A 26,514-nucleotide genomic window follows, 5' to 3' on the forward strand; every position below is an offset into this window, starting at 1 on the left:
GGAGTGAAGAATAAAATTTTAGTGGAAGCATGAAAATCTGGGCGTTTCATTAATATTCACGGGAAGTACCAGTATTAAACTATTATCATCATTTATTCATTTATGAATAAGGAAATATACACAGAAATATTCATATAACAAAATCTCATGGAGATATAGTTTATTAGATGAAAGTGAGCCAAGTTGCTCTGTTTTGTGCCAAACGGTAAATGTCATATGATAGTTTATGAGCCTCATCTTCAAAAAGAAGTTTGCTTATGTATTACAGACTTTTTTCTTGGTCTTCCTCTGTGTCCATTAGCTGGCCTGTATAGAGCAAGAACACCGAATATGGGTGGAGGTGGAGGTCTAAGCTAATGCCCCAACCATCTTAGTTGACCTGTTTCTTTTAAATTAATTAATTAATTTTTTTATTTAGGAATCTGTGCTTTCTTCAAGAATGGCAGTATTAGGAATGTGATCTTGCCATGTATATCCTAGTATTGTTTGAAGGCATGTTGTCCCAAAGCTATTGATGATATCTGCTTGCTGAGTAATGATGGTCCATGTTCTGAGCACCATATGTGAATATGGTTTGACTGGTGGTTTTGTACAGACAATTTTGGTATTTGTAGTGATTAGATTGGATTTCCAGATATTAGTTAGACTTTTATGGAATTGAAGAGCTTTATGCTTTCTTTTCACTCTGTCAGTTAAAATTATAAGTTAGGAACCAAGGTACTGAAAATCATCTATTTCTTCAAGAATGTGGCAATTTAGTTTAATATTTCCTTTTATTCTGTTCTTTAGGACTTTAGTTCTACTGCTATTGACTGTCAACCTGATCAGTGCTGCATTTTTGCATAAATTATCTAAGTCGTTTTAGGCAGTATGAATGTTAGAGTTGATCAGTACATCATCTGCGTTTACTGCTTATGTGGACTTGTCCTGCTGAAGACTCAGCAGGACAAGTTCAGATTAAACATTACTTAGCTGATTGATGTGATATGTAGTCATCCTGAAATTTGAAAAATAACAACTTTGAAATACACCAAACTGCTTAATTATGGAAGAAAGAATCTTTTTGGAATGTCGATGTACCCATCAGTTTTAAGTGGTTCTTGCAGGAAACTATGTGGGAAGCAGGAACTCTAACTGTATTGTTGTGTTGGAAAAAAATGATCAGTCGCCTTTTTTTCCCACCCAACATTAAGTTATCTCAGAGGAGGAGTGGATAAGGACATGCTTATGCCTCCGGATGGGAAATGTACTGACTAATGTCCCAGGAACATGTAAATATCCAAGTGTGTAAGCTTGAACAGTGTTAAAATAACCCATGAGTTTAATAGAAAATAGTTGTAAATGAATTAGAATATAAAATCATGTATAAATTGCCAAGTAAATATGTATAAGCTAGAGCATGTTTTAAGCCATGTAAAAACAGTCCGTGGCCACGGCGTCCAATCGGCAGTCGCCGTATGCCTGACGACACCACCGAGTGAGGGAGCTGTTTTGAGGTATAAAGGTTTCGGCGGGATTCGAATTGCTCTCTTGTCTCCGGGTTTCGTCGGCATCTAGTTCCTGTCGGAGAGCTGTGTAGAGCTTGCCGCCACGTGTAGCAAGAATCCCCCCCCCCCCTTGCAATGTATGCTACGTGGGCCAAGGCTGCAACTACAATGTATTCAGATCCATAAGAAGAAAGAGCCACTGATGAAATCAACGTCAGTGTTCAAATCGGTGTATGAGTGTTTTCGGTTCGTATGGAAACAAAGGAATAGCAAGGCCGCCATCAGTGAAGACACTGTAAGCAGACCAGAATATCCAGTTCAAGGCAAGAAAGGTAAGCATAAGATTTCTTATGTTAAACGTTGGATTAAAGTAACCGTGGGTTAAAGAAGCAGAAGTTAAGGAAACGTTATTTCCGTGTGGTGCTATAAGAACAGTCTGCGATTTGGACACTTTTGTCTGCTGTTGAGAAGAAAGCATATTAGGCTCCAGGCGAACAGGACGCCGAGGCCCGAACTGTTTGTGTGATTTAGGAACTGTAATATTATATGGTCAGAACGTAATTAAATGTTAGCTTAAAATTTTGGAGGGAGGATTAAGTAAGAATAAGGAGTATTACCCTAGAGAAGGTTATGTCAGAATTATTGAGTTGTTTTGTGTATATATGCAATATTACATGTGTGATAATATTAGGTAACTTAGTTATAAGAGTCTGAGAATAGATGTACGTATAGAAGTGAGAAATTTATGTCAAGTAAGGGACTATAACATAGAAGTTTTGGAAGTGATTAATTAAGTAAAGGGAACCCAGACTCTTTTAAGATTAAGGATTTGATTAACATGTATACTTGTTTTGTGCCATAATAAATGTGTTTCTTTATATACAACCAAATGAGTTTGTCATCCTTTCTGCGGATTGAGCTACCGTTTGAAAACTTATGTACCGTGCATTAAAGGGGAAACCAATAGTGGTATAAGAATCGGGACCGCGACTGCATGTCTCATGATCCCTATATTTTCTTTAAGTATTCTTGGATAATGTATCAGAGTTTAGTTGCCGGCTGGCGCAGTCTTTAATCTATACAAATTCGTCAGCAAACGAATATCTGATATTAAGTGATACAAAGAAATTTAATGTTAACTGTAAAGTTAAAGTAAAGACAGTTAGAGATATAACAATAAGGCAGTCACATAGTGAGTAGACAGACAATATATAAAACCAAGAACATAACGGTATTCTTCAATTAGTCTTAGTGAAAATCCCCACCAGGTCTTGTTGCTGTACAATTTCATCTGAGTTTTATAAGTTATTTTCACTTCTAGTGTTGACATTATTCCACTTTAGTGGCATCTTTTTCCATTTTAAATGTTCATCATGCAATTTTTTAATTATCATGTATGCTTTCCGGGATAATAGACTTTAAGTTGATGTACACTAACCAACATTTAACTAACATTAGCTCTGCTTGCTATGACTCCTGCAGCAGAATTTCACTATTGTTTCAGCAAAATTTGCACATTTCAGGTGTGTTTTTAAGCACTTTTCTTCTTCTTCTCCTTTGAGTGCCATCTCCTATTAGAGGTCGGCAACCACCTTGGTAAATTTTGAGCGATCCTCAGCCACTCTGAACAGTCCCTCAGAGCTTATGCCAGTCCACTGTCTGATGTCTGCCAGCAAAGATTGTCTTCATCTTTCTTGTCCTCTTCTTCCATTTATCTTCTCTTTTATAATCAATTGAAGTATCTTATATTTTTCATTATGAAGTAGGTGACCAAGATATGTAGTTTTCTTTCTTTTTATGGTATCTAAAAGTTCACATGATTTACCCATTTGTTTCAGTACTTCCTGATTGGACGTTTTTGCTGTCCATGGGATTTTTAACATTCATCTGTATAATCACATCTCAAAGGCTTCAAGTTTTTTTAATGATGTTGTCTTCAAGTCCAAGTTTCTGCATCATACAGCAGTACAGACCATACATAGCATTTAACCATGTATACTCTAAGCTCTAAATTTAAATTGCAGTTACTTTCAATTCTAATTTTATTTCCATTTCTGGATTGCATTTTTCATTTAACAAGCATCAGAGATATTTAAACTTAGTCACTCTATTTGTTTCCCATTTAAAGAAAGTGCTGAATTAAGAATGGGTTTCTTGCTTATGACCATGAATTTAGTTTTGGTGATATTTATTTATTTTTAAATTCCCATTTTATCACTCTCTTTGTTCACTAGTTCCAAAAGATTTTGAAGATCCTGAATATTGTCAGCCAGGAGAGCTGTCATCAGCATATCGGATGTTACTGATGATTTCACCATTTACATTAATCCCTTCCTCTCTTTTAAGATTTTTTGAAATATGGCTTCTGAGTATATGTTAAAAGGAAGAGGTGGCAGCACACATCCTTGCTTTACTCTTCGTTTAATGTTAATGGGGTCTGTAATAATGTCATCAACTTGAACAGATGCCTTTTGGTTCCAATATAAGTTTTCAATGATCCTGATGTCTTTACCGTCTAATCCAATTCTTTTTAATAATGCAATCATTTTAGCATGTTGGACTTTGTCAAATGCTTTCTCATGAGAACAGGTTGAAGATTTGTGGGTTGCAGAAATTAGTTGATAGGCGGAAAAGGGGAGATATGATTGAGACATTCAAATTGCTAAAGGGTTTCTATAGGATTAATTCAGAGGATATTTTGGAGATCAGGACTGGTGGTGGGAGAACTAGGGGACACCTATGGAAGCTAGGCAAGAGTGTGGTTAGCAAGGGTGTTAGAGCTGGGTTCTTTACTTTTAGAGTGGTAAATGGGTGGAATAAGCTGCCAGAGTCTGTTGTGGGTGCTATGACGGTGAGCGAGTTCAAGGCAAGGTATGATAGATACTGTGAGAATGTCATATAGATCTGTGGACATGATGTTTAGGGCCTCCCTCGATGAGTCTAAGGACTCCCTGTAGTCACCTGTAATAATAATAATAAAAAAGTCAATGAAGCAAATGAATACTTCCTTTTTTTGGAATAAGATTTGAGAACAGAAAAGAGCCTCTCTTGTTCCCAAACCGTTTCTAAAGCCGAATTGGGTATCACTAATGGTGTCTTCACATTTTCTCTATATTCTTTCTTGAATTATTTTCAGAAACATTTTGAGAACATGACTCATTAGGCTGATCACTCTGTAGTCATTGCAAGTTTTTGCATTTGCTTCTTTTAGGCAGCATGATGAAGGTCAACTGTAACCAGTCTTGAGGGATTATGGGTGGTGGAAATAGAGAGCTGTAGAGTAGGTGCCCTCCCTCGATGAGTCTTTAGACTCCCTGGAGGTGTCAAGTAATAATAAATAATAATAATAATAATAATGGTGGTGAGTTTGGAGAGAATAGAGCAATGGGTTAAGGTGTGTACCACCTTAACCCAGTCCTGAAGATACTTTCAGGCGCAAACGTTGTTTGCTCACACTTGGATAAAGGATTAAACTAAATTTATTATAGAGAATAGAGCAGTAGTTTCTCCATTTGCTCTCTGCTCTGCAGTATTACAGACATTCACAGTAAACTATATTGCCGTCTGCAATTTTCTAATCACAAGCATTATCATCATCATGAGACTTGAATCTTGTGTCAGTACTGACAAAGCTGCTTCCCTTTGTCAGAGGATTGAATCCTTTAATTTTTCTTGTAACCCTGGTAGGGGCCCTAACCACGTTCTGACAGCCAGAGCCAGCTAAGCCCAGGTTGTTTATAGAGGTCTGTTCCTCCGAAGATTCTTCTGCACATTTCACTATTGGGATATGCATCCTTTTCGAGTGATTTGTCTGTAGTTCTTCACAGAAGTCCATTAGCATCCTTGTAGAGAGTGTACCCTATGGAAGGTCCCAAGGAGCATGACGGGGATGTGGACTTACTTCACTCCCCATTCACTCACTTTTAACCACTATCCCCAATGGCTTTAACAGGCCTTTAAGGCCCACAACCTTCCAAGCATGCTTGGATTTCGTAACCGAAATACAAGGATAGAATGGTCACTCCTATGCCTCAAGGTATTCTTGGCTGTAGATCCGTGTGTGTTCAAGGGGCCGGTTTGCCTGCTTGCGGGATGAAAAACACCAGATAAACTGGCGGAAAAAACCCTACTGCCCGCGCCCAAGACCGGCTAACTTGGCTATGGCTGAGGAAGATCCTTCAGCTCCTCACGTCTCCGACGGGAATCGAACCTAGGACATTCCTTCCCCAGGCATATGGTTGCGAAGCGCAAAGCCACTAGGCTAACCGCGCGGACACTTTTAACCACTACTTTATCGAAAAAACAACAACAACATGATATTATTAATATTCAAGAAGGAGTAAGCAGAATTAATCTGATATGGTCCTTCAAATGACAGATGAAAGATAGGAAAGCAAGTGTTTGTAGAAAATATAAGAGGAAAAATACCAAAAGAATGAAGATTTTGGCAGATGTGAGGGAAAATACCAGAAGACTAAGATATTTGCTGATCAATGCAGATAGGAGTATACTTTAGAAAAGATAGAAAACTGAACTGATCAAATCAGCCACCTGACAAATAATAGATAAGAAAGTTTTTGAAATTTTATTCCAAAGTAGTAAGTTCATTAATTGTCCTCGTACAATATCTGACACATCCCTTTAAGCCATATACAAGGAAATTATGATGTAAAAAAATAATTTATAAGTAAATGCTATATATGCTATACTACAATTTAAACATGTATTCTTAATTTATAACTTAATTTTATTGACTTATATTAGGAAATTGTTGAGAAGGATAAAAAATAATAGTGTGATAGGAAAAGTAACCAGTGTATTGTCTAGGTATATGATAGAGATGAGGTGAAAAACAAGAATTATGAATGATATATTAGCAGAAATGTGTGAAGAGAAAGTAATCCAGTTTGTTAATGTGTGGAATGAGTTTGAAGGAAGAATTGAATCGTACAAGAGTGACAGACTGCATTTTGAATGGTTTTGGTGTGAGTCATAAGGAAGGAAAAATTGAAGTAGTGCTTATAAATGAAGAAGTGGGCACCATAAGTGTAGAAAATGAGAGAACAAGTGTGCAAGACAAACAGGGAAGTGGGACTCAGGGTGAGGGACAACTACCTCAGGCAGTATGGAACAGAGGGCACATGAGGATTGATGGTCTCGGATTTGATCATGATCAGAAAATGCATGTATAGACAAAAGGGAAGGGGATGACCTAGGATGTAGGAAAAAAGTTGGATTTGAAGAAGATTCTGGGATGAGTAAGGAGAAAAAGAAATGGTTTGAGGAAAGTATGGAGAAGTCACATCTAATAAGTAGTATCAGTGAAACTTGTTATAGATCCAGGATAGATCCTTTCATTCATATATATATATGTTGTATATGAATGCTAGAAGTATCAAGAAACAAGAAAAATGAAATGGTTGCATTGATTGAGTTTGTTCATCCAACAATTGTTGGAATAAGTGAGACATGGTTGGATGAGGATGACATCCTGACAGGAATAGAGATGGGAGGGTATGATGTATTTCCTGAAGATAGAAAGAATAAAAAGAGAGGTGGAGTGCTATTGATGATAGAAAAAGGGTTATGTCCATACAAGGTAGAGATGCAGGGGGGGGGAAGGGGGAAATGGCGGTGGTGGTGGTTTTGAGGCAGTGTGATGTAAGATAGAGGTCAATAGAATGAAATACTTTGTTGGATGTTGCTATAGACCTGGTAATGTGGAGAATAGTGACCAGGAAATGTATAAGCAAATTAGCTAAGCAAATGAGAAAAGAGTGATCATTATGAGGTGATTTTAATTATGGCAATATAGATTGAGATGGCGAGATAGCAACTGAAAGTAAAAAAAAAAAATGAGTTTCTTTAGTTTTTGAGGAACAGCTACCTGAGGCAGAATATAACAGAGGGTGTACAAGGATTGAGAGTCTTGGATTTGGTCATCTCATCAGAGGATCTTATTATAAATAAGGTGTCAAATCTCCCTCCACTTGGTGAAAGTGACCATGAAGTGATTACCTGGGTGGTTGACAACCATGTGAAGACTTCCTTGAGGAAAGTGTATATGTGGAACTACAAGGCTTGTGATTAGTTTTACATATATCCTTTCTTCAAGGAAGTCTTCACATGGTTGTCAACCACCTAGGTAATCACTTCATGGTCACTTTCACCAAGTGGAGGGAGACTTTGACACCTTATTTATTATTATTATTATTATTATTATTTGACACCTCCAGGGAGTCCAAAGACTCATCGAGGGAGAGTGTGCCAACAGCATCAAACGATTGGCCCCCTTCCAACTACTAACCGCGCTCAAACTTACTTAACTGAGCCATTAGTAGCAGAGGCTCTACCAATCGACCAACCTTTGGTCGATTGGTAGAGATCTAAGACCCTCAATCCTTGTACACCCTCTGTTATATTCTGCCTGAGGTAACTGTTCCTCAAAAACTAAAGAAACTCATTTTTTTTTTACTTTCAGTTGCTATCTCACCATCCCAATCTATATTGCCATAATTAAAATCATGATAATGATCACTCTTTTCTCATTTGCTTAGCTAATTTGCTTATACATTTCCTGGTCACTATCCTCCACATTACCAGGTCTATAGCAACATCCAACAAAATATTTCATTCTGTTTACCTCTATCTTGCATCACATGCATCTTGCAGCTGTAGCATGGAATGAGGAGTTGGGGGGAAAAGAGATCAATGTGGCTTTGGCAATATTCAAGAGCTATCTAGCAATGTATAAATGTATTCCAAAAGTCAGAAGGTTAAATAAGGTAGATGTGAAATGGATGAATGAAGAGCTTAAGCATGCAATACAGAGAAAAAAGGCATTATGAAGGCAACATAAGAGGAGTGGTAACAATTCCCTGAGGAATACAAAGAACAGGCAAGGAGGAGGATGACTCAGGTGGTAAGGGTAGCAAAAGTGAAGTATGCGCAGCAGTTAGCTAAGGAAGCCAAAAAAAAAAAATAAAAAATCCTACAGAGTTCTTTAGCATGGCATTTTATTGGGGATAATGGTATAAGGACAACTTGCAGTGGAGGATATAGTTGAGATATTTAATGAGCAGTTCATAAAGGTCTTTCATCCTTTATATTTTGTTGTGAATGTGACATCATGGAGAGTTTGAGAGCAGTGGATGATGAGGAGGAGAAACTGACTGTGAGTGAGGAAGAGGTATATGGGGAATTAAGCAGACTTAATATTAATAAGACTGTGGGACTTGATGATACATCACCTTATATTTTGAAGGAATATGACAGGGATTTGACATCTGTCTTGACATATTTCTTTAATGTGAGTCTTACATTAGGCCAAGCTCCAAAGTAGTGAAAGTAAGGAAGATTGTACTGCTTCATAAAAGAAATGATAGAATTCAAGCATCAAATTATAGATTATAGATCAAGCTGCTGTGGTCTAAGTGTTGGAAAGGCTGGTTAGAATCGGGATTCAGAATTGGATTCACAACAATGATATTATCCTTGATAGATAGTACAGATTTTGCTGGGAGGTCATGTTTTCCTAATCTACTTACCTTTACAATAAGGTTACAGAAGCATTGTATATGGAGATGTATACCCAGTAGTAAACTTAGACTTTGTAAAGGCTTTTGATAATCAAACTAGACCGCAAGGAATTGGATATTAGACTAGGGCACTGGATTGAAGATTGGCTGTCTGATAGGTATCAACAATTTATGTATGGGGGAGCAGTATTCCAAAAGAGGAAAGTCACTAGTAGTGAGTGTGCCTCAGGGATCTGTTTTATGGCCATCACTGTTTAACCTGTATGTTAATGATATTTGGGAAAATTTCAATGGGGATATACAGTTAATGCAAACTTCCTTACAAGAAGACTTGAATAGGCCGATTGAATGAGCGTGAGAGTAGGGTTGCCAGTTCAATGTTGCGAAATGCAAGCTTTTAAATTTTGGAAAACAAAGATGGGATATAGAATTTACTCTTGGTGGGGATATATTGTTGGAGGTGGAGGAAACGAGAGCTTGAGGTGATTGTGGATAAGGATCTAAAATTTAGAGGACATATTGCCAAAATTATGAAGACAACACAAAGTTTGGCAGTGATGTGGAAGACACTGACTTGTAGAAGTGAGGAGATTCTGGTTCCATTGTATAAGGCCACATATGGACTACTGTACACAGATTTGGTCACCTGGTTTTAAAAAAGATGAAGAGATTTTGGAGAGCATCCAGAGGTGATTGATCAAAATAGTTTCTGGAATGTTGAATATGAAGAAAGGTTGAGACAATGCAATTTGCCAAATATAGTGGATAGGAGGAAGAGGGGTGAGTGATATGATAGAGATGCACAAGTTTGTAACAGGTTGTTATAGGATTAATTAACATTGTTCATTAGGTTTGGTTTTTGAAGAGGTTTTTCATAAAATGGTGGGAGATAGTGGGGGGAGAACAAGAGGTTATCCCTGGAAGCTGTATAAGGAGGGTGGGAGCAAGGGAGTGAGAAGCAGGTTTTTTGCATGGAGAGTTGTAAATGATTGGAATGCATTGCCTAAAAACATAGTGTCAGCACAGAATATGAATGTGTTTAAGGCATGGTATGATGAGTCGTGTGTATGACAAACGGGACCTCCTAGATGAGTGTGACTCCATTGGGGTCTTAGGATAATAATAATAATAATATGTATATAATGAAAATTATTTTCGTATCTGTTTCTGTTTATTCTTATTTCTTTGAAATCATGCCCTTTTGTTTGTTTATTATAAAGAACTAATTCCTTCCTTACCGTGTGATGGCACAGTAGCCATGAGTCCCCTTTTATGGGGGAGATACGGCACCATCTAGTCCCCCCAAATTTTATCCGGGCTCCAGAACCAGCACAGGCTGATTGAATCAGGCTTGTGGCTGGGTCTGTATTCCGTGTGTCTTCACGAGGCCAGTTTGCCTGCTTGCGGGATGAAAAACTCCAGATAAACTGGTGGGAAAAACTCTGCTGTCCATGCCCAAGACTGGCTAACTTGGCTATGGCTGAGGAAGATCCTTAAGCTCCTCACGTCGTCGGTGGGAATCGAACCTAGGACACTCCTTCCCCAGGCATATGGTTGTGAAGCGCAAAGCCACTGGGCTAACCGCACGAACAAGAACTAATTACATTAGTTACATATATTGAGTCTACTTGTGTGTACAAACAACATCTGCAAAGATAAGATATAATCAAAAGAAGGCTTAATCCTTTTATTTTATTGTTTATCTTAGATAGAAGATGAAAAACGAGAATTACAAAGACAAGCAGATGAAGTCACTCTTGAAATTACTAAATGTGAAGAGGAACTCTTTGCTTTAAGAAACAGCTTTCAGCTTGTTAGTTTAACCAACCAAAATTTTCATCAGTTATTAAATCCTCCAGGTCCAGAAGGTAGGGAAATTTTTATTATGTATGCATTAATAAAATGTTTAAGATGTCTACATATTATTGTCAGCCATTCACCAGGAAACTTGACTCTCTCTCAGATTGCATAAACGCGTGAATTATTCAAAGAAAACCACAATCCGAGATTAACTCAGTGATGGGGGGGGGGGGAACCATCTTTTAGGTGAAATAAGTGAGTTATACTTTACATATTTTTACATACGTATTTACGAGTAAACACAACAATAAAGACATGATCAGCAGTACTAAATTAAATTATCATAATGCATAAATTTTAATTAACCTAATCTGCAACTATAACATCTAATTTTTTATAAAGTTAAATAAATTATTCACCACTTCTATAACCCATTTCTGAATGCAATTATTCAGTCCTAACAGTGAAATTGAACATAATATATTTGTTCTTTCTTCTTGACTTTCTTTTTTATCATCTATATAGAGCATAGTTAAGCCAGTTTTTTGTAAGGCAGTAAAACAGGTGTTTGAAGCATCCTGGCTTAAAACACCTGTTTTACTACCTTTCGTCTCCCATTCTGTTTAAGTGACCATATCACCTTAGATTTCCATACATTCTTGAATGCTAACAATGTTAAGTTCCATTTAGTATCTTTATTTTTAATATGATTCTGCCACTGATTACCTCTGTACACTCCATTATTTTTCTCAGAATTTTCATATCTATGATCTCTAGTCTTTGAGCAGCTGTTTTATTTCTAGCCAACTATCATTTAAAATTAGTTGGAGGTATACTGCTAGTTTAGTATTTTGGCTAATTTCTCTCTTAGTCTATATTAATTTATTCAGCTACCTATCAACCACACCAGTTTTATATATTCTGCTGTCTATTTCCAAATTTAATTCATCATTATCACTAAGTATGGTACCTAAATATATGAAGTATTTTACTTGTTATACAGATTATTCTCCATTGAGAGTGCACATAATGTTTGCATCTTCCTGCTTAATTTGATGGTTTTTATTTATACACAGTTTAGTAGAGTAGTTATTCAGTTTGGTGAAAGTGTCCTGAATATTTGTACTGGATCTGATTTTACATAAAGCATCTCCTTCACTTCTAACTTAAGTGTAGACCATAATAATGCATATATTACCATTATTATTCACATATATAATGGGACATGTATAATGTCCTATTTACGCCATATGGTGTTGAACAGCTGATTCAGATTTTATTATTATTAACACCAGACCTCCATGGAGTCAAAAGACTCATTTTGGGAGGCACACACTGTTACACGCAAAGCCCATCAAACCACACTTTAAATTCATTCAATGTATCTACATTCACCACAATGTCAGGCAATGTATTCCACACACCAACCTCTCTTCATGCAAAGAACTTGCTCGTTATATGCCTGTTCACACCCTCCTTATACAGCTTCCAGAGATGTCTTCTTGTTCTACCCTTCTCCCATTCTGTGAAAAATATCTTCATAGAAATTTTTCATAGAATTTTCTTCCACATTAACCCAGTAACAACCTTTAACCAACTTAAATGTCTTAATCGTATCATTCCCCCCCCCCCCTTTCCTATTCACAAGGCTTTGCAAACTGCATTCCCTCAATCTGTCTTCATATTCCAAAGACCAGTTACCACTTCAGTTGGTCTTCTCTGGACGATTTCCAGTGTATCCTCATCACTATAAAAACCATGGGACCAAATTTCTGCACAGTAATCCATACAAGGCCTTATACATTGGAACCAGAACCTCCTCCTTTCTGCATGTTAAAGTCCTCCGCATCATTGTCATTATCCACTGTGACCTCTGAACTTCAGATCCTTGTCCACCACTACCACCCCAAGGTCTCGTCTCTTCAACTTCCTCCAAATTTCCCCACTAAGCATATTTTTGCATCCCACTGCTGCTACCAGATTTCAAAACCTTACTCTTTGCAACATTTAATTTACAGTTCCACACTGTTGCCACTCATACAATCTATTCAAGTCCTCTTGTAAGGCCATAAACATCTACTTAATTCCTTATCACTCTCCCCAGTTTTGTATCATCTGCAGACAGTTGTATATCACCAGTTAACCCATTCCAATATCATTGATATATAAAATAAATAACAGTGATACCAAAACAGACCTCTGTGGGACACTGCTAGTGACTTTCCTCTTCCAGGATACTGTACCCCCCCCCCTCCCATACACAACTTGCTGATACTTATCTAGTATTCAACACAAAATACAAGGAGTAGAGTGATGTGGGCAAATATCAGAATAGGGAATTGGACAATGAGACTTATTTGTGCCTATGGTCTCACAGAAGGTTCTACTAAGGTAGAACTGGAGGAATTTTTTGATGCTTCAGAGAAAGCAACTGACACAATGAAAAAGGAAAAGTTGGTCCTTGTTGGGGATCTAAATAGCAGAGTAGGAAATGATTGTCAGAAATACAGAAATATTTTGGGAAAATTTGGAGAAAAGAGCAAAGCTAATAATAATGGCAAATACCTGTTGGATTTCTGCTCAGGGTATGGACTGGTTATTACTAACACAATGATCCAACATAAAAATGCGCACAAATTCACATGGAGAGAAGAGGCAAGGAATAAGAAAAGTCTCATTGACTATGTTATTGTTGATAGTGATGTTTTCTCCCTGGTGCAGGACACCAGAGGATTTAAAATTGGAAGCAATTACTATTTAGTCATGAGCAGGATAAAATTGTATTTCATATTGAAAAGAATAACATGTAAGAAAGTTTTAAAGCGAATAAAAGTTGAGCAGCTCTCAGATGTGAACTGCAGACTAAAATACAAAAAGATTATTCAAGAAAAAATGAAAGAGTTTGAGAACAGGAACCAAACCTTGGAGATTCAGTGACAAGCCTTGAAGAAAACCCTGATCAGCCAGAGAGGCATGTGGTGAGGTTGTCTGCAAGGATAGAAAAATCAGAACTCCATGGTGGACACAGGAAGTTAAAGAGGCAGTGAAGGAAAAGAAGAAAGCATATCAAAAGTTCCTGGCAAATAAGTCAGCTTGTGCTCTTCGAGAATACAGAGACAAATGTAAGAAAGTGAAACACTGTGTAAAACTAGCTAAACAAAAGTCATGGAAGGACATGGAAAATAAATATCAAGAAGGTGGTAAGATATTCTGGAGGTTGTTGAAGAAGCTTAGAAATGGAGGAAAGAGTGCTGTAAAAGGAGTTAGAGATGATAAAGGTGACATTAAAATGGGAGAAAAAGATATCCTTGAAGTATGGAGTAATTACTTTGAAAAATTGCTAAAGGAAACAAGCAGTGCTAGCACATTGGTAAAAAACACTCAACAGGCATACAGTCAGGAATTCATATCCATTCTTGAAGTAGGAAATGCCATCAAAGGCTTGAAATGTGGAAAGGCAGCGGGAGTAGATGATATTCGACCAGAAATCCTGAAGTATGGTGGTATAAAAGTCTTACAGTGGCTACACTGCATAGTTCAGAAGGCCTGGGCAGAGGGACGAATTCCTGATGATTGGAGTAGAGCTCTCATAGTACCCATATATAAAAATGGAAATAAAACTGAATGTGAGAATTACAGAGGTATTTCCCTACTGAGTGTTCCTGGCAAGATTTATGTCAGTATACTTGAGAAACGGTTGAGAAGAATTGTGGAAGAAAAGCTTGGTGAAGAACAAGCTGGATTCAGGCCAAATAGAGGCTGCCAGAATCAGATCTTCACTTTACGACAAATAGTTGAGAAAGCATGGGAATATAACAAAGATCTGTATTTAAGTGAGTGTGAACATGAACAAAATGAAGGATAGAGTGCTGTATGGAGACTCGTTAGTACGAGATGTGATAGTAGAGGATTTGACAAAATCGTACCAACCTGGCGCGACCATAAAGGATGTAACTGAGTCTATTAGAGAGCAAAAGGAAAGGGTTAAAGAAATGATTGTTGTGGCAGGTATGAATGATTTGAAAGGAGACAAAATGGAAATGATAGAAGACCTGAATGAATTGTTTGAGGTAGCAAAAGAAAAGAGTGAGAGAGTTAGAATGATTAGTCTTTTGCCATGGTATGACAGTGAAATGTTTAAAAGGAGAGCCATAATTGCGAATGACTTTATGCGTGAGTTATGTATGACGAGTGGTGTGGAATTTGTGGACGTGTGGAGTGAGTTCGATGGGCGAAAGGATCTATATAAGATGGATGGCTTGCATTTGAATGGTTACGGTGTAAGAAGACTTGAGAAAGTGTTGCTGAATGTGGTGGATGTGCAAATTCATGGAAACTAGATTTATTAAGAGGAGTAGATATACAGTCCTTAGGGAGGCAGTTGAATGTAAGAATGAATATAATATGCCCAAGCAAATAAGGACAACAAATCAGAGTGGGATAGTTAATATAAGGCATCAAGGTAGGGTTGGGGCTAATGGGGGTCATAAATTCATGTACACTAATGCTAGGAGTATTAGGAACAAGAAGGAAGAGTTTTTGGCCATGGTTGGCACTTCCAGACCACAGGTTATTGGTATAAGTGAAACATGGCTGACTGTAGATGATATAGCTAGTGGGATTGAATGTGATGGGTATAGTGTGTTCAGGAATAACAGGGAGAATAAAATGGGGGGAGGAGTATTGTTGATGATAGCTGATGAGCTGCAGCCAAGGAGAATAGAAGTTGAATTGCAGGATAGAGAAAAGAGCACATTTGAGGCCATTTGGTGTGAGATTGTGGCTAGCAGAACTAAATATACAATTGGGTGCTGCTATAGAATAGGTGATGGAAAAGATGGTGGTGACAGTATGCACAAGCAAATAGAAGAAATGAGTGGAAGGAGGGTGATTATTATGGGAGATTTCAACTATGGTCGCATTGATTGGAGTGAGGAGAGGACACACGGGAGGAAGGAATTGGATTTTATGTGGTTATTAAGGGATAACTATCTGCGACAGCATGTAATGGAAAATACTAGGAGTCAGAGAGTGCTTGACCTAGTAATTACATCTGAGGATTTGGCTGTAACAAATGTGACCGCATTGCCACCAATCGGTGAGAGTGATCATAGGGTCTTGACTTGGGAGGTGGCTAAAGGTGTAGAATTTTCAATTAAGACAGGGTACATGTGGAATTATCGGGCTGGAAAGTATGACAAGCTTAGGAGTTTGATTGGTTCAGTGCCATGGCATGTACAACTGCAAGGACTAGAGGTTGATAGTGCATGGGAGGCAGTTAAGAAGTGTTTGCATGAAGCAATGGCTGACTGTATACCTAGAGTTCGAATAATAAATCAAGTAAGGATTAAATGGATGAATAACACCATTAAGCTTGAGCTGCAAAAAAAGAAACATGAACGGTATGAAACGCATAGAGGTAATGGGTTTACAGTAGTAATACTACTGGACCTTGCCAAGGCTTTTGATAGGATAACACATAGAACCCTAATCAGTAAACTGGAGCTGATGGGTATAGATATAGGGTTGGTGAGATGGATAGGAGGGTGGTTGAAGAAGAGATACCAGAGAGTGGTTTATTCAGGCGTGGAGTCTAAAAGACGGCTTGTGACTAGTGGAGTGCCGCAGGGCTCTGTTCTTGGACCACTGCTTTTCAATTTGTTCATCAATGATATAGGAAAGGATTTGAGAGGAAATGTTCACTTGTTTGCTGATGATGCAGCGTTGGGTAGAGCAATTATGAGTGCACAGGATGTCAAAATTTTACAGGATGATTTGGATAGTTTGGAGGACTGGGCTAGGAAAAATGGATGTCAATTTAATGTGCCAAAGTGTAAGGTTATGCATTTTGGGGTGAAAAGAATAGCAGCAGTTTATCGCATTGGTGGAACCGTACTCCAGGAGATTGATGAGGCCAGGGATTTGGGAGTGTTGGTGGATAGGGAATTGAAGTTTAGGAGGCACATTGCAAAAGACTAAAACAGCTCACCAAATCACTTGGCTTCGGAAAAATACTTTAACATGCAGAGACAAACAAGTTGTTGTTCCTCTGTATCGAGCCTTGATAAGACCCCATCTGGACTACTGTGCCCAGTTATGCGCACCAGGGTTTCTTCGTGATGGGGAGGAAGTGGAGAGGATCCAGAAACGAGTGACCAAGATGATAGCAGGTCTGTGGAATGAACCTTATGAGAATAGGTTGAAGATTTGTCGGTTGCAGAAATTGGTCGATAGGCGAAGGAGGGGTGATATGATTGAGACATTCAAATTACTGAAGGGTTTCTATAAGATTGATCCAGAAGATATTTTTGAAAATATGACTGGTGGTGGGAGGACTAGGGGCCATGAATGGAAGCTGGGCAAGAGCGTGGTTGACAAGGGTGTTAGAGCTAGGTTTTTTACTTGGAGAGTGGTGAATGAGTGGAATATGCTTCCAGAGTCTGTTGTGGGTGCTACGACCATGAATGAGTTCAAGGCAAAGTATGATAGATACTGTGTGAATGTCGAATAGTTGTTCTTGACTGATGTTAGGGCCTCCCTCGATGAGTCTGTCGACTCCTTGGAGTTGTCCGGAACAACAATAATAATAATAATAAGTTTTGTCGATCTGGAAAAGGCATATGACAAGGTGCCAAGAGAGAGAGAAGCTATTCAATACATTACAGTTATATGGTGTCAATGGGGCATTATATCAAGCAATACTTAGTCTTTATTTGAGTTGCAAGTCAGCAGTTAGAATTGAAGGAAGTACAGGAAGATGGTTTAATGTTAAATCTGGTGTGCGACAAGGAGGTACATTATCCCCTTTGTTATTCATTATCTATATGGATCACATTATGAAGGAAAGTGGTATTAAACATGATATCAGAATTGGAGATGTTAATGTCAGTTCTTTGCTTTATGCGGACGATGTTATACTTCTAAATAAATCCGCTACAAGTTTGCAAGATTCCCTGACTAAATTGAATAACTGTTGTAATAGATATTGTATGAAGGTCAGCAATAATAAGACAAAGACAATGAAAATAGGTAGAATCGTTGAAAACGTCAACTGTGTTGTGAATGGAGAATCTGTGAAACATGTAAAACATTTCAGCTACTCAGGCACGATTTTTAGTGAAGATGGTAAATTAAATATGGAAATAGACAATAAAATCAACAAAGCTGGCATGGTAGGAAGTCAATTGAATAAATTCATATGGAATAAGAGAGAAATTAGTCGGAACACTAAATTAGCTGTATACAAGACAGTGTTTAAACCAGTTTTAACTTATGGATCTGAGAGCTGGGTCAGAAGTAAAACACTTGACCAAAGACTAGAGACCGCAGATATGAGAGTCCTGAGAAAGATTATAGGCATGAGCAGATGTCATCAATGGCAATATCATATAAAAAACGAAGATATTTGGAAAGAACTAGACATTGTCAGCATCCAGGAATGTGTTAGTAGAGCTAATCTCAGGTGATATGGTCACTTAAACAGAATGGACGAGGAAAGATTAGCAAAGCCAGTGTTCTCTGCCAGGTTGGCAGGGAAACGACCCAGAGGAAGACCAAGATATAGGTGGATTGATACGGTACAAAGTGCCTTAAATGATAGAAATGTAAGATCTGATAATGTTGGAGTCTTGACAAGTAACTGACTGATTTGGAGGAAAATTGTAGATAGGAAGTTAGTAATGATGTAAAATTTTCATGTAGTGCTATCATATCCTGTACACCCCCTTGAGGGTACATGTCAGGAATTTGATGATGATGATGATCTAAGCCAGTTACTGATCCAACTCACTAATCTGTCATCCAATTCCATCTGCTTCACTTTAGTTGCCAACTTGTGGTGTAGCAATCTATCAAAAGCCATTGCAAAATCTAAGTATATGACTGTGAATGCATCTCCTTTGTTCAATACATTCATCACCTTGTTATATTACATAAGCAGGTTAGTAAAAAATGACCTTCCTTTAACAAACCTATGCTGACGCGCATGAAGAATACCACTGTTATTAACCCACTTTTGTATCCTATCTCTCATCAACCTTTCCAATACTTAACACGTTCGCTGCCAACTACGAGTATACTCGTAGTTGGTAAACCAGCTACACAAGCCAGCTACGAGTATAATTGTATGACACTTACCGCTGGCAATAAGATTACTGTACTGACCTTGAAGACGTGAAAATGCTTGGCTTGTGGAGCTAGCATCAAAACTGTGCATTCTCATAGATGGTATATGCAAACCTATATCAGTACGGTAATTCAGTACGGTAATCTCGTTGCCGACGCTTACCGCCGGCAACGAGATTACCGTACTGAACTTGAAGAAGTGAAATTGCTTGGCGTACGGGAACAGACTGTGCCGAAGCAGCGTGGCAGCGAACGTGTTAACTACAGTTCCAGATATATATAGATCAGGCTGTAATTTGTATCCTTAGCTTTATCACCACCTTTGTGAAATGGAAAAATTTTATCTTTCTTCCACTCATTGACATCTAGCTTACCTCCTCATATACTTCTGGCTCACTCACCATTAAGTCTTCTTACATTTCATTCTCTACACTTGAACTTTTGACTTTGACTGCATCCTCTGCAGTAGTTACCGATTTTCCACTTTCATCCATTAACATTATCTTGCCATAATCATTCTTAATTCTACTTGCCATATATTGAAAACACTCTGGAGGATTTTTCTTGACTTGATTTGGTCATTTCTGCTCATACATCACTTTTGCTGTCCTTATCAATTGAGTTACTCTCCTGGCCTGCTCTTTATACTGGTGCAACTGATTATAAACATTATTCATCTTGTGATGCCTCCAGTGTTCTACCTTCCAGATTTCATGCTTAATCCCCTCTTTAATCCATTTTACACATACCTATTAAACCTTTTGACCTTCTGAATACATTCTCACATTGATGCTATTAAGTATTTCTTTGTCAGTTCCCAAGCAACATTTATTTCCTCATTCCATGCTACAGCTCCAAGCTGTCTCCTAAGCTTATCATAATCACTCGCCTTATACTTCCACATATATTCTTTCCTCTCAGAAGTCTTCATATGGCTGTCCTCACCTAGGTGATCACTTCATGCTCACTCTCACAAAGTGGAGGGAAGTGTGAAATCCCACTCACAATCCTCTTACAAAATAATCAGATCTAAAACTCTTGATCCTCATGTTTCCCCTCCTTTACATACTGTCTAAGATAGTTGTTTCCCAAGTATTCCAGAAATTTGTTTTCCTTTTTTCCAAATGCTATCTCTTCATTACAATCTATACCACCATAATTAAAATCACCCATAATAATCATCCATCTCTTGTTCACTAACCCAAGTTGCTTATACATTTCTTGATCACATCCCTCCTCATTCCCTAGCCTATTGCAACATCCAACGAAATCGCTCTTTCTATTAACCTCCATCACACTGCCTCCAAATCATTGCCACTATTTTCCTCTTTCATATCTACTTTATGTGGGCATTATTCTCCTGCTATCATCAGCAAGACTTCCTCTCCTTTCTTGTCCTTTCTATCCTTGCAAAAAACACAGTACCCTTCCATTTCTATTCCCATCAAGATATTATCTTCATTCAACCATGTTTCACTTATTCCAATGATTTTTTGGTGAAGAAACTCAATCAGTGAATTTCATCTCTCTTATTTCTGATACTCATGGTATTTGTAAATAAACACAGCATTTCACTTTTAGGTCTATAACCAGTCCTAACCAAGCCACTTGTTGGTTGTGATTTCCCACAACACCTGCCTTTATCCCACCTTTATCACTACTTAACACATATATCTGCTCAATCTCAACTATCCCACTCATCTTTTCCATTCCTATGCTGATCATCCTCATACTCATTCATTATTACTTCTAACAGCCACTCTCCCTATGCTGTGTCTTCCTGTCCACCTAGGCTCCTCCCATTTCCCTGTTCCTCTTGCATTCCTGTTCTCTCTTCATCTCTTATATTACTATTATTTCCATTGCCAAGCACTTCAATCTCTTCTTTTCCACTCTTCTGATTTTTCACTTCACCCCTTCTAGTCTCTTGCTGAACCACACACACTGCACTTCCATCTAGCAACAGTTTCTCCAGTTCACTCACTGCAAAGCTATTCAAATGCAATCCGTCACTTCTGTATAATTCCATTCTTCCCTCAAATACATGCCACACATCCACAAACTGCACTCCCTTCTTACACATCTCTGCCAGCACCATTCATGATTCTCACTTTCCATTCAACTCATCATTGTCATACCTTGGCAGCACACTAAACCCTTCACACTCTGCTGTTATCTTTCACCCTCCTCAAGAACCTCCTAATATCTTCCCTTACATTCTCCTTATGTCCACCTAAATCATTTATTCCCACAACTACCACTAACTATCTCTTGCTTATTTCCTTCTCAAATGCAAAGCTTGAATTATCTTGTTTGTTCTTCATCCTAGATAAGCAGACCTTATGGACTCTTATTAAGTAACTCTGCATGCTCCTCTGGCTGAATCAATCAGTATTTCTGTCTGATTTTCCTATTGGGTCTCTAGGATTTGGTATTTGTTTTCAATTTTTTGACTTTTTCTCCAATAATATTTGTATATTTGAGTGTACAGTTTGCCTCTGGAAACTGCTTGACTTTGATTCTTTTTTAATACTTTTTACATATTTTTCTCTTTAGTACAAATGTACATTTTTATAATGTTCAATACAAAATCATGATCGCATCCTATTTCAAATACCTTGTATACACTTGTATCTTGAACTTGTAAGAAGATATCTCTGTGAAGAATAACATAAGTAATAAGTCTTTTGTTTTGTTTTTTGGTGTTCTTTTCAGTATGAATTCATACACTCCTTTATGTTAGAACATGGTGTTAATAATGATTACTTTGTGTCTATGACGAAATCCAGTAGCTACTTACTTTTATTATTAGCTTTATTCTTTTCTCTAAATATTTAGCTCTCCACCAAGAACCAACTTTTTTATTTTCTTTATATCAGCTGTCCTGTTTAATGATTTGAAAAATTACTGTTTCTTTCTTTCTTAGTAGAATCTCTCCTGTGGGACCATAGGCAAATAAACTGCATGTTGTTCAAGTTTATCTTCAAAGTTAATGTTGAATACTATAGTTATGCTTTCCTTTCCCTGATCACCATTGCCCAAATATAACATATTATTTGGCATATCTCCAATGTTTTAGTCTTCTTCATCTTAATCCAATATTTTTCTGATTCAGCAAGTTCCACATCTGTTCCAGTGATATTTCTCATGCTGACAGTGCTTATCTATAGTTTTGCTGAGTATGAGATTATTCCCTTGGCTGACTCTTCACTGTTTGCTGTGATTCCTCCAAAAACAGTTAGGGGCCCTGTTTACCCAATCATTATGATGTTTCATTCCATTGTATTCTCATTTTTGTTTGTGGTTTAAGAACCAATACAAAAAACAGTTTATTCATCTAAGTCCCAAATTGCCAATCAATCTAATTCATTATCTGAGTGGATACCTAATAACATGGTGCACTATGAGAAGATAAGCATTAAACATTGGGCTAGAAGCCTAGTCATCTCTGCATTCCTTACAAGCTATGTCAAAACTCTTCCCAGTTATCTAGCATTGACCCTTAGGGAACCCATTTAAGACAAGTAGTTAAAAAATCTTGGAAATATGACAGTTATCCATATTTAAGTTTTGTGGATCTAGAAAATATCATATGATAAGGTGCCAAGAGGAATGCTGGTTAAAATGCTACAATCATATAGTGAATGTACATTATATACATATATAACTCCCGCTTATGAAAGGTTGTAAATTTGTAAGTGGGTGGGTTAGGATTTTTTTCTATTTTATTTATTTATTGTATTGTTTTATTTACTTTACACATAGTCTGAAAACACTGCCATACAGACCAAACATGGAACGTTATTCAAGCCAGTTCAGTCTTCCAACAAGTATGGCAGTGGTTTTACATGAAAAAATTGATCTTCCACCTAAAGACGATTGCAAACATCCATGCCCACGACATGATTCAAAACCCATACCCCTGTTAGTTGGAGAGCAGCTATATGGAATAAGAGGGAAATCAGCCAAGACATTTAACTATCAGTTTACAAGCTATTGGTTGTTTTAAACTATTTTTAACTTATGGATATGAGAATTTGGTTAAGTGGGTCTCAGACTATGTATAGACTATGGATATATGAGGGATCTGAGAAAAATGAGAGGAGTGAACAGATTCATCAATGGCAAAATCATATTTAAAATAAAATAATAAAAAAGGGTGTGTGAGTAGAACTAATCTATACTGATATATTCACTTAATACAGAATGGAAAGGAAAGTTTAGCAAAACAGGAGTTTTATGAGAGGAAATAGATCTGGAGAATGACAAAGATCTAGGTGGATCGGCACAATTAGAAGTGTTATAGATGACTGAAATGTAATATTTGAACAATTTAACCAACTCTTGACAAATGTTACTTTGGAAGAAAATTGTTAATAGAAAGCTAGTAATGATGCAAACTTAATAATCTAGTGCTGTCTTAGTGTTCTGCACTGTGTACATAGCATATTGAAGATACATACCAGGAATTGAGAATTGTGTCACTTTTTTTGTGGATGATTTAAATTTTATTAAAACAGTTTAATAGAAAAACTGTTTTTTGCAAAATAATTTTATCTCTTATATTTTTATGAATTTTGTGACATAGTCTATACATAGTGTGGAGTGAGTTTGATGAGCGAAAGGAGTTATACAAGAAATATGGTTTGCATCTGAATGGATTTGGTGTTCGAAGACGGGAAAAAGTGTTGTTGAATGAAGTGAAAGTGGATGTGCAGAATCGGGACTGCTCAGTGGATATTCAGACATCAGCAAGGCAGTTGAGTGTAAGAATGTGTATAATATGCCTAAGTTAGTACCACTGATAACAAACGAGAATGGGATAGTTAGTATAAAGCATCAGAATAGCAGTGGGTCTAAGGGGCTTTTACACTTTATGTACACTAATGTCAGGAGCATTCGGAACAAGCAGGAGGGATTTATGGTATTGGTTGGCTCATCCTGACCAAAGGTTATTGGCATTGACATGGCTAACAGAAGATGATATAGTTAGTGGGACAGAATGTGAAGGGTATAGTGTGTTCAGGGAGGATAGAGAGAGAAGAGTGGGAGGAAGAGTGTTATTAATGATAGCCGATGAACTGCTCTAAATATATGTCTTTTCTTGACATTATCTTATTCTGACTTATTTATCTACGATCTTACTTAAACTTATTCTTTCCCCACCTTTTTCTGTGGTTAGTTAGACCTGGTGTTGTAAGTCTATTTAACTTTACAGTCCCTGAGCAATCGCACAATATCAATTAAGAAATTTATTTATTCGTAACGGCTGCGCCACTTATTTGATCTTTTTATGTTTGAAAGTCAGGGCGAGAAGATGACAAAATTAATTTAACACTTCTATACAAATTCTTTATATGCAAGTCGTGCTCGTTACTGTATTCTACTCCCGCAGGCTCATTAATATTTTTGGGATAGTGCATTGGCTAAGGAATGAGAACCAGGTAATTACAAAACAAAAACATGTTTATTATCAATCTAAAAGATATGATACAGAGCATATAAGCGTTAAGAAAAGATTAACTTAATCAAAGGCACTTTTACACACAAAACAACTTGCTATTTAAGCAACAGAAACTATAGTACATTCACTAACAGAAAACCTATAGTGCCTTGAAATAAAAGTGTCTTCTAGGACACTACTTGGCTTATAATCATGCATACATATGCATATTCCAGGAGGGATTACATTAACTTTCTTCCAATACATTCAAAACTTAAATAATACTAATTCAGACACTATCACAATCTGTCTGTGAATTAGACATACTTAACAATACATATACTTCCGATATTTCACATTCAATTTATCTGCTAGTTAACAAGTAACCTCTCTCAATCCTTTACAATTTCGAGGTGCATTCACATAACACATTATAACAAAATAATGGCTTACTTGCTAACAATCTCGAGAGGAAAGTCTGACTTATATTCGGTAATACATATTGAAACTGGAATGTCTTCCGTATGGTCAGCTCTTGAAAACTTTCCTTCGTCGGATGTGCTGGGGCTCTGCCGTAGCTACCGGGAGCCTAGAGCGAGCCGGTGGCGGTGAACATCGGGCAATGACGGCGGGAAAACGATCCTCCTGGATTGCAGGAAGGAGCTCCCGCTGACCTCACAGGTGAAGACCCACGCAAGAGACCAAGGACCAAAAAAGCCTAGAACCACCTGCTGCATTACCTTTTATTCTATTCTCAGTCGTTTATTCTAAATTCAGAGTATTCCAGGATTAGCCAGAAGCAATGAAAGAACTGACGTCATCGCTGGCCACTTGACCCTACGATTTCGGTGGTCTTCGGCGCTAATCCGGCTTAACTCTTATTAAGCTTTTAACAACAAGTCTAAAGTGTGGGTGCCCTCTTAACAGCAAATCATTCTTTTACATTTTTTATATCTTACTAAGTACATTTTTTCTAAAAACAATTGTAAAATCTCTAGCGAAAATTCTATTCAAAAAATAATTTCTTGTGATATTTTACACTGCAACCAGAGAGAAGTTCAACTGCCAGCCAGGGAAAATAGCACATTTGAGGTTATCTGGTATGATATTGATGCTATCAGAACAAAATATACAGTTGGATGCTGCTATAGGCCAGTGGATGGAAAAGATGGAGATAGTTTGCATTGGCAAATAGACAATGAGTGGAGGACTGATAATTATTATGGGGGATTTCAACTATGGGAACATAGATTGGAAGGAAGAGAAGACACATGGAGGAAGGAAATGGAATTTATGCAATTAATAAGGGATAATTACCAGAGACAGTATGTAATGGATATACTAGGGATTCAAGAGTGCTCAATCTAGTAATTGCATCTGAGAATGTCTATAACAAATATGATCATGCAACAAATTGGTGAGAATGATCATATGGTCTTGACTTGAGGGGTGGCCAAATGTGTGGAATTTTTAATTAAGATGGGATATATGTTGATAGTTCATGGGAAGTGGTAAAGGAGTGTTTGAAGAAGGTAATGGCTGACTGCATACTTCGAGTCAGGAGATTAAAATCAGGTGAGAGTTACCAATTTTATATTTGGTTTAATCCTTTATCCAAGTGTATGCAAATAAAGTTTGTGAATGAAGTATTTTCAGGATTGGGGCACCTCATGGCAAAGGTGGTATAACTTCTCATCACTAGCCTTAGTATTCCATAATGCAAAGCACATCTCCTTGCCGACATGTATAATGCTATGCATTAAGGGAATGGTCACTACCCAGACAGGTTTCGACCTTTATTGAGGTCTCATCAGTGGGAGCCAGACTCTTATTATTAAAATTCTCTGGATTAGAGATAAGTTGATGGAAGTTTTTTTACTTGGCTATGCTACCAACGATATATTTGGTTTAATCCTTTATCCAAGTGTAAGCAAACAAAATTTGCACCTGAAGTTTGCACCTGTAGCATAGCCAAATGAAAAAATCAACTTCCATCAACTTATCTCTAATCCAGAGAATTTTAATAATAAGGTGTGACACCTTTTGGCAACTGTTATATGGAAATATGACTTCTCCATTACTTCCACCTTAGTATCACCACCTCTGGGTCTGGTTCCCACAA

The 26,514-nt window shown here is 37.5% G+C and overlaps 1 protein-coding gene across 1 annotated transcript in view; it reads left to right on the top strand.

Annotated features, from left to right (window-relative positions):
* Window positions 1-26,514, top strand: part of LOC150094836 (coiled-coil domain-containing protein 39-like) — a 350,814-nt gene that overhangs the window by 283,192 nt on the left and 41,108 nt on the right. The window contains exon 17 of the mRNA XM_090411364.1: window positions 10,734-10,893. Within this exon, the coding sequence (XP_090267490.1) occupies window positions 10,734-10,893 (160 nt within the window). The remainder of the gene's footprint in view (window positions 1-10,733; window positions 10,894-26,514) is intronic.

The sequence above is a fragment of the Typopeltis vanoorti genome, chromosome 21 (genome assembly GCF_054136105.1).
Source record: "Typopeltis vanoorti isolate ZY-2024b chromosome 21, IOZ_Tvanoo_1.0, whole genome shotgun sequence".
Lineage (NCBI taxonomy): Eukaryota > Metazoa > Arthropoda > Arachnida > Uropygi > Thelyphonidae > Typopeltis > Typopeltis vanoorti.